This window comes from Paralichthys olivaceus, chromosome 6, assembly GCF_024713975.1.
Source record: "Paralichthys olivaceus isolate ysfri-2021 chromosome 6, ASM2471397v2, whole genome shotgun sequence".
NCBI classification, from domain to species: Eukaryota; Metazoa; Chordata; class Actinopteri; order Pleuronectiformes; family Paralichthyidae; genus Paralichthys; species Paralichthys olivaceus.
Genome location: NC_091098.1, coordinates 13,497,378 through 13,516,126, shown reverse-complemented (window position 1 = coordinate 13,516,126; position 18,749 = coordinate 13,497,378). Strand labels below are relative to the sequence as shown.

General features: G+C 46.8%; 1 protein-coding gene across 11 annotated transcripts in view; it reads left to right on the top strand.

The window, feature by feature from the left end:
* samd11 (sterile alpha motif domain containing 11) overlaps positions 1-18,749 on the top strand; it is an 86,077-nt gene that overhangs the window by 64,448 nt on the left and 2,880 nt on the right. For 6 of the 11 annotated variants that reach the window (XM_069525985.1, XM_069525981.1, XM_069525979.1 and 3 more), the window contains 8 exons: positions 1,355-1,390; positions 1,507-1,599; positions 5,156-5,320; positions 11,279-11,432; positions 16,030-16,145; positions 16,389-16,467; positions 16,717-17,504; positions 18,257-18,390. In XM_069525985.1, coding sequence (XP_069382086.1) covers positions 1,355-1,390; positions 1,507-1,599; positions 5,156-5,320; positions 11,279-11,432; positions 16,030-16,145; positions 16,389-16,467; positions 16,717-17,504; positions 18,257-18,390 — 1,565 coding nt within the window. The remainder of the gene's footprint in view (positions 1-1,354; positions 1,391-1,506; positions 1,600-5,155; positions 5,321-11,278; positions 11,433-16,029; positions 16,146-16,388; positions 16,468-16,716; positions 17,505-18,256; positions 18,391-18,749) is intronic. The other 5 variants (XM_069525988.1, XM_069525980.1, XM_069525982.1 and 2 more) reach the window with 1 other exon arrangement.

Below are 18,749 nucleotides of genomic sequence, written 5' to 3'. Positions count from 1 at the left end.
TCGTTCAGCCGCACAACAAAAATCCTCAGAGTCCTGTCTGACTCTCTTTCCCATCCACATCTGTCTGTGTCTTGTTAGAGAGAATAGAGGATGTAAGTGACAATTAAAGGGTTAAAGGTCAGACTCCGCTATATGTTCTCTCTCCCTCCTGTCGCTACGGTAACAATATCAGGAGGATAGACGGATGGCATAAATTGCCAAATGCTGTTTGCTTTTTTTTTTTCATTGTTTATCTGCACTATTTACACATGCCGTGCAAATTATGAAAAAATGTTTTGTTGAAAAAGACACTCGCAGGGAGAGAAAGAGAGAGAGAGAGGAATCATTCTCCTTGAGGGGGAAAGTAAAAAAGTAAAACACACATATCCCTAAAAATATGCACAGGGAAGTGAGAGAGAGTGAAAAAAGAGAGGGGAAGCAGTTGCTGCTGTGGCTTGGCTCTCTGTGTGGAGGAAGAAACAGAGTTGGAGAGAAAAAACAGAGGTGCAGGAGATAGAAATAGAGAAAGAAAGAAAGACAGAGAAAGTGAGAGAGAGCAATGACACACTGATTTTGCTTTCTGCCGGCGCTGTGTGCAATGTGCTCTGGATCCCCTCCCTCTCCCTGATTAGGCCTGTATTGATTTGAGGTGTGTTGGAGGGGGGTGGATGTGAGGCGACGGGGTGGGAAGGAAGAGTGGGATGAGAGGGGAGGAGAGGAGGAGGAGGAGGCGGTAATTGCACGCTAGATGCTCCTCTTTGGTGGCGAGGGAGGAGGTGAGCAGGGAGGAAAGGGAGGAGGTAGTGAGGGTGTTAATGGGAGGGAAGAGAGAGAAAACTCCTGATGGAAGGAGGGCTCAAGCACATCCAGAGGAGGGAGGAAGTGTGTTTACAAGGTGGGGGGTGAGTGACATGGAGGTAGAAAAAGTAAAAATAAACACATGATATAGACATAATGTAGGCTGAGAGAAATTTCTCAAGCAGCTGAGAGGCTCTCATGCGCTTTAGTTATGTCAGAGGCTTTTTGCCAACATCTGGAAAAAGAGAAAATATGAGAGAGAGAGAGAGAAAAAAGAGTGATAACACTTGAGGACAGACTGTTGGAAAGAGACATTGGAGAAGACACACAGAGACAGTGTCCCCCGCCCTCCCTAAAGCAGACAAACACACACACACACACACACACACACAAACGTGAATGAGCCGGGCAGATCTGTCATCCACGGCGGTGCAGGCCCCCCTCTCATCTCTGACAGAACAGGCACATCTCCAGACGCCTGTGGCTTGCTTCACTCGCTCTGTTTCTCTCCTTCTCTCCACCTGTCACTCTTTTCTCCCCCCTCATTTGACTCCTTTTCACTCTCTCTCTCTTTCAGCTTCCTGCATTTTCAAAGCAGCCGCCATGTACGCAGGTAGACACAGAGCAGAGCGGCACTATCAAGCGTTTACTTTGGTCTTCTCTTACTGACTTCCTCTCTCTCTCTCTCTCTCTTTCTCTCTCTCTCTCTCACTCTCTTTATGTATACAGATGCCCTTCTAGGCAAGAGGAGAAGCTTCTCTCCCAACAGCAGCAGCGACTGTCCCTCTGACAACAAGAAGTCACGTAGCGTATCTCCCAAAGGTAAGACCTGTGCAGCGTGTGTGCGCGCGTGTTGTGGTGTCACAGATGTGGTTGGACATGCATTCTGGGAGGAAACTGGTGAACGAGTGTTATGATGAAAGTTAAGGGATGGACGCTGCTGAGAGAAGAAGAGGAGGAAATGCAGCCGTATTGATTTAGCTGCTGGTGATCAGTGTGTTAGTAGTAGGGTAACACACTACTGTTAGTAGGGTTAGTGTTTTGATGGGAACACATGCACACATGCACACACACACACACACACACACACACTCACACACACGCACACATGCACACATGCACACACACTCACTTTTTTCTTTGTTAACCCATTCCTCTGTCTCTCAGAGTTACAGTTGCATTTAACACACACACACATGTTAGAGTGGAACTATTCTCTACCTCAACTGAACTCAGTCTTCAAATGTAAAACTTATAACTTCGGCCATTAACTAAAGACCCATTTTGTTGATGTGAAGCAGCACAGGATTGTGGGAAATGTTGTCCTCAACACCATTGCTGATGAGACTCTACCTGATGCGGAGGCACAAATAATGTTCAAGTAATGTATTGAAGTTGTATTCACGTTACGCAACAAATGGCAATAAATAACCGTGTTTTATTATCAGTGACCAATGCAAACAGTGGGAGGAAAAACAGCTGCTAACTGGCGAGCACTATGTTTTTCCTTTCGTCATAGGTCGTTGCCTCAGAAGCTAAAGCAGAGATGGACAAAGCCACGTGTAAAGCCGATGTGACACAAATAAAAGGCGACGAGACAAAATATAATAAAATAAATTGTCACGTAGAGTAAAATTTGGATTTGAACATTTGAAACAGTTTGGACAATGTAAGTACACAAGTCAACATATTATGATTTTTTAGACTTCTTAATGAAGGAACTGTTACATATAGCAGTGGCTGTCATGCTGCTTACTCCAAACACAGCACATGAAGTAATATCTAAATAATATAAAATCTCAGGTAATATGTCTGACATATATGTATCAGACTTGCAGCTGATTCAGTTCATTGTTCAAGTTCATTGTTGCTTTTTAATTAGTTCTCAACGACGGACCTTGCCAAGGCACACCATGGCAAGATGATAAACCCTCTGTAGCTCTGGAATCCGGTCGCCATCCTCTATTATTTATATCCCCCTCATGTGGTGTGAAACCGGGCCCCCGGTGTGGAGCCGGCACGGCCACTAGGCCTGTCCCTCTGGGCTGCTGAGGAAGACTTCCTGACTGTTGCATTATACAGCAGGCAAAACCAAGGGCGAATCACCGCACATCCAGCCTCATCCTCATCCTTACACACGCACACACACGCAACATCAGCGGCACACACATACATAGTATAAATAGCTCTCATTATTTATTATTATTATTCATAAATATCAGTGAAAAACAATTTGACATGCTTGTGAGGAAAAAATATAGGTGAGGGTATTTGCATGAGTGCATTTGGAGGTCAGATTGAGCCATGTAGAGTTCAACATGAACCCTGTGTTGACCTTTGCCCTCTGTGTGACCTTTGACCGACAGCAGCCTCCCTGCCTGCAGCCTCTTCCCTCTCTCACTGTGTGGAGAAGCACTCATTCCCGACCATTATAGTCATACACAAGCCAGCTTCTGAAACATGCAGTGGTTTTTTGTGTCAGTGTGTGTGTATGTGTGTGTGTATATGTGTATTTTTGTTTATCTGTGTGTGTGTGTGTCTGTTCTGTACTCAGGCTTGGATTCGTTTTAAGGGAAATGGGGCTTGTGTGTTTTTATTTGTGTTGTTGTGCCTGTAAAGAGTATGCATGGTTTGGTATATGCCATATATGTATTTGTCTTTGCTGTGTATTTGCATAAGAGAGACACAGACTTTGTGTGTGTGTGTGTGTGTGTGTGTGTGTGTGTGTGTTTGTTTGTATTTTTTGTATGTGCTGCCTGCTGTCCAGAAAAGTGTATTTAAGTCAATTCAACACACTGCTGATCCTGTGTCTTAACCTTGAGCTCCTCCTTTTAGTGTTATCTATGCACTTTACATTGTTTTGCCTTCGAGTTTGGCGACACACAGTATCGGGCTGAAGTCTAACACAGGTGGAGAAACACATTGAGAGAGACTGAGAGAGGTTAGCGTTTGGATGGAGCCGGAGAGATTGGATGCTGCTGCGTAAATGACGCCTACTTGTCTTTCATTTGCAAAGTCGACACCCCCCTGCTGTGTTCAGAAAGCGCAAAAACTTTAGACACTGCATGCAAACACACACACACATACACTCAAGGACCTCGGGTGGATTAGCCGGAGCTTGGCGGTGGAGACAGAGATGCTTGCGTGCTCGCTTCCTCCCCCACCTCCGCTCCTCAGCGCCACTCCTGCTCGCCTGCCCGGGGCCAGGCTCAGGTTTCAATAAGAAGGAGGGTGGTAAAAATAACCCCTGCTTTCCTCTGCGTCTCCCTCCTCCTCCTCCTCCTCCTCCTCCTCCCCATCCTCCTCATCCTCTCTCTCCCTCTTCCAACTCCCTAACCACCTCCCCATATCCCCCTCCACCCTTACCTTAGATCATGTTACTATTGACAGAGAGAGAGGGGGAGAGGAGGGAGGTCAGAGAGAGAGAGAGAGATTAAGTGTGCTGACTGACAGCTAGATGGATATCATACACCACATCATATTCACAACACCTTAAACACTGCACAGCGTTACGCTCGCACAAACACACAAACAGTGATAGTTGAAGTCGAGCGGTTCTTGTTCTTTTGGTTTTGTTTACATAGTCAAAAACAGTATCTGACTTCTTTTAAGCATTCACCCCATGCAGCTGTTAGCATGGATACTGCTGCACTTTCTGTCAAAGAAATGGCGAGTTCATGCTCAGGTCAGGCCCAGTCCATTAACAATGTATGCCTGTATGTGTATAGCTGCATCCGAAGAGGCTTCCAGTCCATCAGTGCTGACTTCTTAATAAATGATCTGTGTACGCATGTCTTCTGGCTGATATTCGAGGCAGGCTATATGTCAGTGGGTACAGTGATCGTCAGAGAGGCACTGTGTCCCAATGGTATTCTGTGACAAGTATGTTTTTTATCCCAACAATACTCCTTTCTTATGAGAAATCAAATCACAAACTTCTTCAAACTTCATCTCTTGTCTATTTGTGGAGAACTGTTTTCCAGGCTCATGAACAGCACTGCCCTGTGCTCGGTTTAGTGACGTACTGAAATGTGGTTTTGTGTTTTAACTACAAATTTTCATAAATCTGTGACCTCTGTGCTGCTTTGAGACACAATTGGTTTCAAGCTGCAGAGTTAAATTGAGTATGTGCTTGAGGCAAATTCCTGACAATAATGACTGACTTGAAGATGAATGTGGACGCGGATGAATACACAAAATAATTATTTACTCTTAATGCTGAAAAGATGGGTCAGTGGGCAGCATTAGATTAAAAGAGAGTTAATAGCCTAATAGTGTTTCCGAGCCTGGAGTTTCAAGTTAGTATTTATCTCCTGATGGGCTGGATACTGACAGTCGAGTCATGGTCATAATACAAGCGTTTCCTTCCTCTCTACAGAAAACTCCCAGAGTCCGGTAGTGGAGGCGGGCGGCAGCCACGGCCACATGAGCCCTGAGGAACACTACAGACGCATGATGTCAGCGCTCAGCGAGCAAGGGTCTTACGAGGAGCAGCAGCAACGCCTCTACCAGCTGGCAAGCAGCATGGGTCTGCCTGGCCACGGTCAGTCCACAAACTCTGTATTGTGTGTGTGTGTGTTTGTCACTGTCATTACGTAACTGTGCACTTTCACACCTACGTTTTTGGTCAGAACTGTCAGACATTTTAGTTTAGTCTGAACTTAAATAACAGGTGTAAAATGTGCCTCAGACCATGGTCAGGACCAAAATTTAGTTCAACCAGAGAAGGTGGTCTCGGTCCAGATCCGACTGAACCATGGTTCGGCTCGAGTGTAAAAATATATTTTTGGATAGTTCAGGCCCTGGGACTAATTGCAGGACGTTTAGACTGCAGTAAACACCAGAAGAAGAAGGATTGTTAGTAGTCTTCACCTCCAACAATTAAAAAAAATAAATGCAATTACGACGATATAATGCACGAAGGGCAAGGACGCTCATTTTGCCGGTAGCACCATAAATATATTAGTGGCAAAGAAATAAAGGAAGAGAGTCAGTTCATTTTTTTCCCATTCAAATGCAAAGACTACTTTTTTCTACAAACTTAATTCAAAAAGGTTTGTGAATACAAAAGCCAACAATAAGCCAAAACACTCCCATCTACAAACCAATCAAATTCGGGTGTTGGTGACAGGACGTACGTGTCATACAAAAGTCTTTAGTCTTCTCACTTAATTACAAAGTGAAACCAAAAACGGGATCAAATTAAGCAATATAACAAAGTCGTGAACCTTAGCGTGGACTTATGGTACACCGTACACTATATACCTCAGTGTATGGTTGATTTTTAAATTCCGTTTCCTGCTCTGCCAGTAAGAATTGGTTCATGAAAAGACGTAGAGGTACTTTCCCTTTATTTCTTTTCCTTTGTGTTGAAGTAACTTGAGAGTTAGTTTGAAGTAACTTGAGATTTACTTCAAACTGAGATTTTTCTTTGGGAGCACTTCACCAGCTTCTAAAAAAAGAAAAAAAGAAATCCACACACACGTCTTCTTCTATCACCTGTCACAAAGTTACCCAGATGCCGTGCTGCTTTGTAACCCCAGAGTATAGCGCTGTGTTCAGGGTCCCATGTTAAGGTGTGCCACACTGCTGCCATTGGAAAAACCCCAGCCACTGAGACGGCTGACATTTCTATTTGCAGTGCTTGCCCACCCGGTGTCAAAGTGTCACTCTGTGTGATTTCTGACCACCGCGGCTCCCTCCGTTGTTAACACCCACGAGGCATTCGCATGCATCAACGCCACAATTGATCCGGAAGCTCTCATTGGCTGCCTGCCAGAGCTCTAAATCTCCCAACACCCTGCAAACCACCAGTGTGTCTCAATTCCTCTCTGTTTCTACAGATGCATAAAATTTACTGGCTTTAGTTTGAGAGATTTGTAGTTTGATATGGAAAGAAACAAATGAGAAAAGTTGCCTTGTTCGGGTTTTGTAAGTTGGCTTTACGTTCATTTCACTCTGCCTGCCATTAAATTTTAACTCATTTCACACATTTTCTTAAAGAATGTAACATAAAGTCCTACTCGTCTTTATGAGCTCTTTCACAGTAGCATAAATCCAATCGATGCCCTGGCTGAATTGTAGTTTGAGCTACTTTTATTTTTATTTGATTAGTAATGATTTTTAATTGCTGGCTGCAAATCTAGGGGGGCGAAGCCTATAAATGCTTTAATTGCCTTTTCCCCGCGTCTTAGAGGAGTTAGAGGCAATATGCAGTGCATTGTGGGGGTTTTATGGCCCAGGGTGCAGGCTGATCACTGGCTTCCTTTCCCAGAAGCCTTGCTTGGTATGAAGCAGACGCTCTGGCACAACGCAGACACAGACTCGCTCCCTTTCTTCACTTCCACATTCCAAATCGTTTGATAGTTTCCACACTGTCTTTTATTCCACGCTCATGCATTCTTTTTCTAAACTGTATTTAAATGAGGGATTTCTGTGTGCAGGAGAAGAAGAGACACAGATAGAGCCACACCAGGAATAAGAGTAAGAAAAATAGAGAAATGGTCAAAAGAAACGAAGGAGGAAAAAATAACTTCTACTGGAGCGAGGAATCAAGAAAAAAAAGTTTACCAATTCATTAAAGATGCTTAAGTCACCCTATCGAATACAACTATCCTTTAAATTACAACTTCACGGTGAAATTTTCCCTCTATCGACGTGTGTGTTTGCATCCACTGTCGCGTTTGTGCGTGTCCGATCCTCTAAGCGGATGATGAGCCTCACAGGCTTTACCACCGGCTCCCTGACAGCCGAGCCTTCGCTGCTGCTGACGTTCCTGTTCCTCCACACCTGGCGATGTTCTCCATCTCCCCACTGAGCCCACAGTACACAACATTTTCTATAACGCTTTCTGCAAATCCTCTCTTTCTCAAATTAGCGGCTGGAGCTTGTGAAGACACTGACACTTTGAGACATTAACAGTCTAAGAAGTGGCACACAGGCACAGCTGTTTTGTCTCTGGAGAGGCTCACTTCAGCGAGAGCCCCTTGACACTGACCTAGACTGCGATGGGGCCCCTGTGACCCCCTTCTCCCTCAGTACTGAGCCCCCACCACCACCACCTTCTCCCCTATACATCTACCTCTTGAGAGCTGCTTTTATACCCCCACCTCCCCCTCCTCCCCCTACTTTCCTCACCCCCACCTCCAACTCTCCCTTTAGCCTCGGTCCCCGCAGAGCATCCTTTCATGTGTTTGAAGTGCAGGGCACAGAAAATGAAAGTGTGTGTGTGCGCGTGGAAAGAGGTGGTTGTGAGGAGGAACTGTGTGCGTGTGTGTGTGTGACTGTGTAGGTGCAAGGTGTTGTTTGAGAGGCTCTCTCTGGACCTGATGGGCAAAAGAAGAGTTGGGAATGGGGAGGAGGGCCTGAAATTGGAGGTTGAGGTGGAGGGGTGGCGAGGTTGTGGAAATGGCCAGGAGGGCTTTCCCTCCCTCTTCATATGATGAAAGGAGAGAGAAAAGAAAGGGAGAGGTGGGGGAAGAGATCCAGATGAAAGTGTCGGGAGGGGTGGGATGGAAGGGCCGTTCTTCTGTTTTGTCTCGTGCAGTTTAGTCTGATTTGAAACACGAAGCTGTACACAACAACGTCTATTTATCATCATTCCAAAGAGCTGGGAAACTCCAGCATGCAATTGGTCAAAGTACAGACAGTCAGTGTGACAAACATGCCACAAATGTACTGCTGGCTAAGCCAATGATACTGGTTGAATACGTCTTCCTAAAAAGATACTTAATTTTTATGGTGTATGGTGCGCTTCAGCGGATGGATGTCTGCTTTTGTGTACCTGCCACTCCACCAAATCCATCTCGAGGCCAGCCAGGCTGCAGCAGCGCTGCGCTCCTCTGCATTCTCAAGCCGAGGAAAACCCGGCTTAACCAAGGGGATTTAGGCGCAACTCCAGGAATGATGGCAGGGAGAAAATGGGATGGCACAATGGAGGGATAAGCAGGATGGGTCCGAGCGGTAAACACGGGACCTCCCAAAATAACCCTTGCAAAGGAAGTGATGTGTAGCAGTGTTCAATGTTCAGTTAGGACTCATATTTACAGTCAGAGGAACTTGTGTTTCAGCAGCTACAACAAAAAATGTCTTAGACAGGGGAATTTCTGACACACACACACACACACACAGACACACACACACACACACACACACACTGAAGGGTGGAGCCCCAGGTGACCCTGCTCCCCTCAGCTCACATGATGAAAGAGAATTAGAGAGAGCGGGGGAGAGCTAAATATGGCACCTCTGTCATGTGAAGCTTTACAGACATGGACTGCATAATAAAAGAAGAGAATAAGAGGAAAACTGGAAGAAATACTAGAGAGAGAAATTATCTAAATAAAAAGCGTCACGTAGCTTTAATTGTCTCAATTTAACAAAGCACTAGCTTACATTTCAAAGCCAGAGCTGTAGATTAAGTGGGTGGGGTCCTACTGCTGAATTTTGCCCTCATGACCTCAGTATTTTTAAACTCCTGGTTACAGCCCCGGTCAAAGTCAATTTACCAATCACAGAGAGAACTCCTCAGCTTGTGGAAACTCTTGTTTTCAGTCTTACATGGCCCAGCCTGAAAAATCCAGAGACACAGAGCTGTATCTCATAAAATTACTCAAGTTAAGTTATCTCAGCTTGGAAGCTAGACATTTTTAACTCAAAGTAAACATGATACAAACTGTGCATGGAGTTTGAAAGAAATGGGCAGGGAGGGTCTCGTCTAAGACACTATTGATCGGCATTATGGGAAGTGTAAGATCCAGTGTTCTTGGAGCTTGACCCGGTTTCTTCCTTCATTTTTTTGGCCGCGATGTAGCCTGAATATTTCAGGCTCCGCTGCATTGATTGTTCATTCTTTTTCAAATTTGTCTCTTGGAAGTGTCCAAACTTTTTGGAAGTGCAACACTAAATCACCGGAGGGCCCCTTTAACTGAACCAGACATACAAAATAATTGGTGAGGTGGGATTGTGACCACAACTCTTAGAGGTCAACGCCTCCTCCCTGTCACCCCAAACTCCATGTATGCAAGTGTACAACAGACTGTGTGTGTGTGTGTGTGTGTGTGTGTGTGTGTGTGTGTGTGTGTGTGTGTGTGTGTGTGTGTGTGTGTGTGAGCGCGCGCACTCTTGGTCTCCAGTTCCCTCTGATCCTTCCCTTATCTCTCTTCCTCCCTCCTCTCACACACACATACACACACAGACACAAACACCCTTGTCTGCCGCCAGCCAAGTCCCCTGCGGCCTGGCGCAGCAAACAGATCGATACACCGGAGCTAGGCCGCATTAATATCTGTCGCTTCACCCCCCCACCCCGGCGCCCGCTCAGCTGCTTCAGCACACACAGAAACACACAGTCAGGCACGCATACGCAAGCACCTAAATCACACAGACACACATCACACCCGCACCGGCGGCGGAAATGGCCCCGAGCTCCTGAGGGATCTGTCTAATTAAAAAAGTGTGTGCGTGTGCGTGTGGAGGAGGTGGGTGTGTAGATAGATTGAGGCAGAGAGAGAGCAGGATGGATTTTTCTCTCATTAGAAGCCGTGTCTCCTGGTGTCTCCTTCTCCTGCGACGGCAAGAGGGAGAGCCGAGGTGGCTAGGAGAGAGGGGACAAGCGGAGACAGAGAAAGATGGAATGAGGCGAGTGGTGGAGGGCAGAAGTTTGAGGGAGGAGGGCAGGCTGAGATTGACGGAGAATGTGGGATGATGGTGATGAAGGCAGGGATGTTTCAAAGGTTTCACACCTGATGTGTGAAGTTGCTTTTTATTTGCTTCGATTGTACAAAAACCCAACTGCTGTCAGAATTATTTCTTTTTGAAAAAATCTCAAATACACCATATTAATTTAATTTTCTATTTTCTGCATCAACCTCTTTATTTCCTCACATGTGCATGAAAGTGGTCAGCTCACTTCCACACCTCGACACGTGGATTTCAATGTGATGTCCTCATTTCGTACAGCTCTGCCAAAACGTCAGCTCTGTTTATCTTTGTCCGGTGTGAGTGCTTACATGCATGTGCCTGTACACGTACATGGGCGTAAAATGGGGATTAGAAAATGCATCGCCATCACTTTCATTATTAATGTGGAATGAGCCAATTGGGGTTTTTAAAATAACTTATTGGTGTTTTTATTTGCCATGTGCAAACTACACCTCACATCCAGCGCTACAGTACAATAAACAACTTTTTGAAGTGTTCTTCACTTCCTCTGCTTTCCTTAAAAAAACTAATGTTTACTTACAGCTAATGTGCAACACACTTAACAGAAGCCATCAACTATGCTGGCGGTTGGATTTTCTGTCTTAAATTGCCTCTAAAGTTTCTTTTAGTATCTTGTGGAGACGTGAATTCTAATTTGTTTTTATCCCTTCCCTTTTCTCTCTCCTTTTTCTTTCCTCTCTGCCACAACTATTCATCCTGCATCATCTCTGTCTTGTCAACCCCTATCTTCCTGTCTCTCTCCCTTCACTGCGCTTTCCCTATTTTCCTCCCAATTCAGACATGCTGCGTGCTCGTCAGGAGGCGCTGGCCGCAGCAGTGAGGAATCCAGTGGCCTTAGAAGCTCACCTCCCCTCGGCGGGCAGCTCTTCCTCATCCAGCCAGAGACGCAAGCAGGGTCTGCCGCAGCACCGGGATGCACATTATGCCGACAGGTACGTTACGGATGCAAACACACGCTTTGCTTTAATGTCAATGTCAGCGTGTCATAGATAGCTATTGAAACTGCAACCATGCTCTGTTTGCAATACCAGTGTTATTAATCATTAATAAAGCCCAACACCCACATCTCCACACACACAAACACACACACACACACAGGAAGGCCGCTCACATCCCAACACCACTGCACTTTTCTTCCCATTCTTACACACATTCCTATTACAAGATCTGATCTTGTTTTTTGGCTTTTTCAATGTGCTGTATTGTGTGTGTGAGTGTGTGTCTCCAAATTCATGGCTAAACTAAGGATCCAATAACCTCTTGGCTACCACTGTGGAGCTGCACGCCTGCATCCCTGGCTCTTCCTCCCTCCTCTCCCCCCCAGCACTGGCCCCTGCGCCTCCCAAACAAAGCCGGGGGCAGCGGGAGTGGGCGGGTAATTGCTTGTCGATTATTTATGTGGCGCGGGGAGAGGCGGGGGATCGATAATGGGCCGGCGGTGCAGCAGCAGGGGGGAGGGAGGGCGTGTGTGTGTGTGTGTGAGACAGTGAGAGACAGAGAGAGGGGGATGGTGGGGTGAGGGGTAGGGGCGGGGATATAAGCAGGAAGCAGAACGGCCAGGCGCTGTGTGGTGCAGCTCTGGTAGGCTGTGGGGGTGTATATATTGTGTGTATGTGTGTGTGTTTAGGCGAGGATGGGGGGGCGATTGTTCGTTTGTGTTTGTCCATTTTCCAAGCTGGCCATCTGCATGCGTGCTCATCTATGCGGACTGATCTGGGTTTGTTTATGTGAATATGTCTGCTAATTTGTGCGTGTGTGGCCAGTGGTGCAGTGTGAATGTAGTCAGTGAGCTGTGGCCGTTCACTGACAGCACGCAGTGTAATTAGCCACACAGGATTGGTGCGAGTTAACCAGGCCTCAACCATCCATCCATCCATCCATCCATCTATCCATCCATCCATCCATCCATCCATCTCCACCTCACTCGATCCCCCTCTACCACCCCCTGCTTCCTCTTTAACCCTTTAACCCCCAATATGTTATTTGAGAATTTGTTTTATGTCCAAATTATAGAATGCAAGCAGAAAGAAAAGGCAAAGAATTAGTGATACAAAAAATGCATTTTCTCACATGCACATTCATTATAGGGCCAAAAGTTTGAGACCTATTCATATTCGTTTTTTCATGTTTTAGGTAGTTCCCTTTACATCCTACTAAGGGAGATCTTAATGCATATGGATTAAACATTTCTGGAAAAGAGTTTCCAACTTTGAGTCCTTCTTGTACAGTACTACTCTCTGGACAGTTTATTGTGCAAAACATGACAGGCCTGGATAAATCCCAGACTCCAAGTTTGGGTACTGAATAGACTGCATTATTGGCCGTATTACCCTGTATCACTGATGTTACTGTGGTTTACAACAATATGGTGTTGTGCCAATCTCATGTATTGAGATTACCCACTCCCGATAAAACATACGGAAAGTGCAAAAAAAAGAGACGTGAGTGAAATTAATGCAAAGTGAAGAGGAAATTAAAATCAAGATAATTGGCGAGAAAAGGTAAAAAACGTACAAAATGAAAAGATGAGTGAGGAAGTGAGTTAGAGACAGATGTTCACCCCTCTCTAGCGCTCTCCATGGCTCACCTTTCCATCGACCCCTCATCATTGATTATCTGGGGCCCATTAGGGCCCATTGTTAAAAACAAATCATTAGGGCCGCTCGATGGGCTTAGAGCCTGGTGCTCCATTTGTCTGGCCTTAAATGGCACTAAGCTCACCGAGCATCTGCAAGGCAAATAGGGGAGGGATGGAGAAAAGTAAAAAGAAAAGGGGGAGAAAGAGGAAGTGGAAAACATGGGAGGTTAAAACTGGGAGGGGAGAGGGTGAGAGGACAAAATGACGGAGAGAGAGATGTACAAAAATAGGGAGTGAGGAGATCCACAGAGTGTAAGATAGCGATGGGGAAAGAAGGGACAGAGAGAGAGTGAGCGAGATGGAGGGTGGGAGAGAGATAGAGAGAGAGGGAGAGAAAGAGAGAATGAGCATGGAGGGAGCCTCATCCATTTTAATGAGCTTCCTGTGTAAATGTGTTCCTGCGGAGAAGGAGCCGAAGGCGGCCGCGCGGCGCTCCTAATCCCCCCACGCTCCCATCATTAAGGGCAGCCCTGTCGCACGCACACGCATGCACGCAGGCACATACACATTTACACACACATCGCTGTCGCCACTCTGACAGGTCGTCACACAACAGTGAATTCCCCAGGAGCCCCTGGCCTCACTGCAGGCAGAAGAAGAGGAGGGAGAGAGAGAGAGAGAAAGAGAGAGAGAGAGGAGAGAAAAGTGGGGAGGGGGGGCTTCCTGTGATATAGTTTTCATGATTATGAACCCACCTCGCATTCGTGAATCTGCCCATTTTCAGTCTCATGTAAAAACTAGGTGAGTGTTTTTGCCTCGTCTTTTTATAGCATGTTTGTGGTTTGCCAACAAAATGCAGAGATAAGGCAAAAAGAAAAACACACACACACACACACACAAATACACACACAGAGCCTAAGAGCAAAACAACTAATGTCTGCCACTCCTCCCTCAAAATTGCCTCCTATAAAAAGAGGAAAAGAGGGAGAGATGGAGGAAGGGAGTGTCAGACACAAACTCTCTCTCTCTCTCTCCCTCCCTCCGTCTCTCTCACTCCCCGTGATTAGGCCTAATTATGGTGGCGCAGACGCCTGGCAGCCCCAGTCATGCAGCTTTAATTGACCGTTATTCATCTGCGGGCTAACGCCAGGCAATGGTAGGCAGTGTGTAAGGAGAGGGAAGAAAGAGATGGAATATCAGAAGAGAGGAGGGGGATGATGGGTGTTTGGCATGCGGGAGCCATTGCAGGGTGGATGGGAGTTTTGTGGGCGCCTCAGCGTAGCCTAGTGGAACTGTGCGTCGCGAGGCTAATTGCTAGCCCAGAGGGATTAGGCCAGGTGATTACACACTGGGCGGTGTAATTACATAAGCAGCGGCTAGCAGGGCCCCGGCTCACGGCTCTGGGGTCACGCGCCGCAGCAAGATTAATTGGAGCTGCCACTGGAGTGCGAGGCACCGCCGGAGAGAGCGGTTATACGATTAGCATTAACATTTCAGCGGCGGAGGCGATCGATGAATGGTTTTCACCCCCTCCCCCTCTCAGTACTGGCTTCAACCCCCCCAACACACACACACACACACACACACACACCTCCACACTCCAATGTGTGCCCTCCCTCTTTGCAATTCCTCCCTCTCTCTCCCTCCTTCTCCCTCGTCATTTAGTGAGGTGGGAGACATGCAGGCGCTAGCTAATTTGAACATGGTTGCAAAACAATATTTGCGGTTGCATGCGTCCCAGTGTTGGTTTTGATTTTGTTGTTTTCCTCAGCTTGTTTCCCATGTATGCTTTTGTGTGGTGGCAGTAGCACACAGCTGAGGTGTGACAGCAGCAACTCAGGGGGAGAAAAAACAAGAGAGGGAGAGCAGAGGGAAGAGGAAGAGGTGTGGATGGGAAGCTGGAGAGTGAGCTCAGATAGGCCCTGGAGTCAACTGCTGCTGGAGATGCTTAGTGTCCGGCAAGCATAATCATTGTCATCATCATCAAGTCCAAATCCTGTGGCCATGAAGATGTGCAAATCTCAAGGGATCGAAAGAGAGATGGGACTACAGAGACGTGGGAGAGAAAGAGAAAGAAATGTAAAGGAGCTGGGATAAAGAGATGGGATGAAATGGAGTAATGAAGAGGGGAAAGAGAAATATGGAGAGGTGAAAGAAATTAAAGTGGAGGAAAAGAAAGACATGAACAAGACAGATATTTAGAGGTCAGAGAGAAGTAGAGAGACTGGAGTAAAAAAAAAAAGAAAGATGGGTTAGTCAGAACAAGAGAGGGAGCAAGGTGAGAGGCGCCTTTCCCCCTTAAGGAGGACAAAAGACGAAGCAAATAATGGAGAGGCCTTTTCAGAAGCAGACGTTGCAGGACGCTCCATCTTTTCACCAGCTTCAATGCAGCCCAGAGGGAGAGAGGGAGGGAAGCAGGGAGAAGGGTGTAAAAAGGGGAGAGAAGAGAGAGGAGGGATGAGTGTTAATTAGAAGGTCCTCCAGCCCATGGCCCCGGTCAAGACACAGGGGCCGCCCCAGCTGTCGGAGCATGACACACTGGCATTGTGCATTCAGCTCTCATTATGTGTGTGGGTCTAGAGTTGTGTGTATGTGTCTATCTGTGTATATATTGTGTGTGTGTGAGGCGGCAGGGGAAGGAAAGGCTGCAGTCCAGGGTACAGCAATGGCCAGCGGCGCTTGTTGTGGCGTGGCAAGACTGATGAGGCACTGGGGCGACATGGGGGCCTCTGGAGCTCCACTGATAAAAATACACTGCATACATTGGTGTGTGGCAGCGCACACTCACAACGACGGAGCTGAGACGCACTGGGAAGAGAAACAAAATTATTAAAACTATTCATTAAACCATCATGCATTATACATACCTCCTCTCTTCTTTTTTCCTTTTTAACATATTCAGTAAAATCCAACTTCGGCTTAATGATGTCTTTGTATATTTGTGTCTGCAGAGATCTGTCCCACCCGCCGCCCCTACTGTCGCCTCCGACGGCCCCTCACATTGCCTTAGGACCTCACCTGCGGCCTCCGTTCCTGGGCATGCCTTCTGCTCTTTGCCAGGCCCCTGGTGAGTCATCAGTGACGCCAAAGCTGAATAGTTAATACGCACAAAAGAAAAATGTATTTTCGCATTTGCCCGGACAAGAGGGAAATGTACCAGAGCACAAAACTCAAAACCAAACTTCTTGGTAACTTAAGTCACTTTAAATGTTTGTGTTCATATATTTGTACCATTTCATTAGCATTTCTAATAATTGGGATTTTTATTTGTGCTTACTGGTGTGCATGTATTTTCTTGTTTCTTTCATAGGGTATGGTTTCCTCCAACCAGCTCAAGCTGAGATGTTTGCTCGGCAACAGGAGATGTTGAGGAAGCAGAATCTGGCCAGGTGTGTGTTTTAATGTCACAGGATGATTATAAAAGCCATGTATAATAATAACTGTGACAACAGCTCAAAGTTTTGAGATGTGGTGGCTTTGTCACATTAAAGTTTCACATTCTAAATAGTTTCAAAGGCAAACTTCTGGATACATCAAAATGTTTTAATACACAGCTATTAAATCAATATGTGAAATAATTTGACAATTTGAAACCGTTGGCATGGGTGTTAAAGTCCTGATGTGTTTTACTGCCTCAGACTTGAGATGTCAGCAGAGCTGCTGAGACAGAAGGAGTTGGAAAGTCTTCACCAGCGACAACAGCAGCAGCGTCTACTGGGCTCCGACTCTCTGGGAGCTCTACCTCATGGCCTGCCCCTTGACCATCCTGCCCTGCGGAGCCTGCACGACATCCCAGAGGGCCACCCTCTCCGCGAGGAACTGGCCCGCCGTTCAAACGCAATGCTGGTGCTCCGCCACGGGGCTGCCACGCCCCTTCTAGCACTCAGCCACCAGCAGCAACAACCAGGGGCATCCTCCACACCCAAAGACAACCAGGCACAGAGCTCCGCCGCTGGGCCAGATGCTGACTCCAGGAAGGCCCTCCGCCGAGGCCCCCAGATACAGTTCCGTGCTGGGGACCACACAGGTGGAAGAGAGGACCGAGGAAGGGAGAGAGAGAGGGAGGTGCAGGATGAGGAGATGAAGGACTCAGACAGCGAGACAGAGATGTACACGGAGAGGCAGGAGAGTGCCGCTGCCAAGTCAACGAGTAAACCCAGGGACAGAGAGAGGGACGGGGGTAAAGACACTGGCAGCAAGGGAGCATGTGAAAATGCCAAGGAGCCGGGAGAGAGCTCAGGCAGGCTGAGCGCCCCCTGTAGCTCAGTAGGTACAGAATCACCCAGTCGTCACCTCTTCACCCCTGGACTGGGTAAGGCTGACGTCAAGTACCACCTGCCCCCTGGGTTCATGCCACCGCTGCCTGCTCTTCACGCCCAGTCGTTCCCCTTTGGGTTCCCCTACGCCAACCCTTACTTTCACACGGGTAAGATACTCCAACACGCACGCACGCACACACACGCGCGCGCGGCTGAATACTGACATGTGAAACCCATTAGTGTCACCCTCTGTTTGCGTGTCTCCAGTGTGGAGACCTCTCCCTGTTAGGGGCCCTGCCTCTGACCCCGGTGTGACCCTCATGCACACCACCAGCAGAACAGCCACGTGGGCAAAAAAAAAGGGGGGGGGGGGGGGGGGGTCTGTGTTCTTGTTCTTGTTCATGTACATAATAACTGCAGACACAACACTTAACATACTTTCTGCAAACAACCTTAAACTTGATTTTATCATAATACAAATTAAAATCTGGTCAGTAGACGTCGGCATATTTGTCAATTTATCCATAATCCTCAGCTGTTTGGTTGTCAATGAAAAGTGTAAGTGTGAAATGAACAAATAACAGGTTTCATCATACAGTTGATATTCTCTTTTATATTTTAAAAATTGAATTCCTTCTGTTCATGTTGGTCTCGGAAAAAAATCTTCATTTTTAACCTTTTATGGAATTACTCGTTCTCCTTTTCAAACTCATTTTGCTTAAAACCTTTTTTTGGGTCCAGTTTTTTCTAAAGTGCAGTTCAAAAACATTTCCAAACACAGGACTCGGTCTAAGCTTGCAATTTTGGTGTTCCGCATCAGCACAAATGTGGAACAGAAGCAGGATCCTCGGTCTCAATAGCAGCTTTGTAGCCAGAGTTTACATTGACACATCATTTTCACCCACTGCTGCTCTTTCAGGCTCCATGGGAGGTCTTTTCATGGATGGGGAGGACTCGGCAACGGCAAACCCTGCGGAGGACATCAGCAAGTGGAGTGTGGAGGACGTGTGCGGCTTCATAAGCAGCCTGGCCGGATGTGCTGAATACACACAGGTGAGTACTTGGATGGGTGGGAGGGAGGGAGGGAGGGAGGGAGAGAGAGAGAGGAGGAGATGGAGGCCAGGGGCAGGCTGACTGTAGATTAGTGACCGAGTTCTAGCATTTCAAGCATCTCATTGATGAAGATAGAAACACTAAACCAAGCACAGCAGCAGTTTATTGTGAATGTGTGAAGACATGAATGGTCACGTTCACAACTGCAGCCATTCTTGTGGGCTTTGTGTGAATGAGGGCGAGTTAGCGGAGCATGTACACCTGTAGCTTGTGTGAATGACATGTGTATTTGTGTGCAGTTATATTGTTCCAAAATGAAACATCCGGCTTTTGAGAAAGATACGATACTTACATGATGA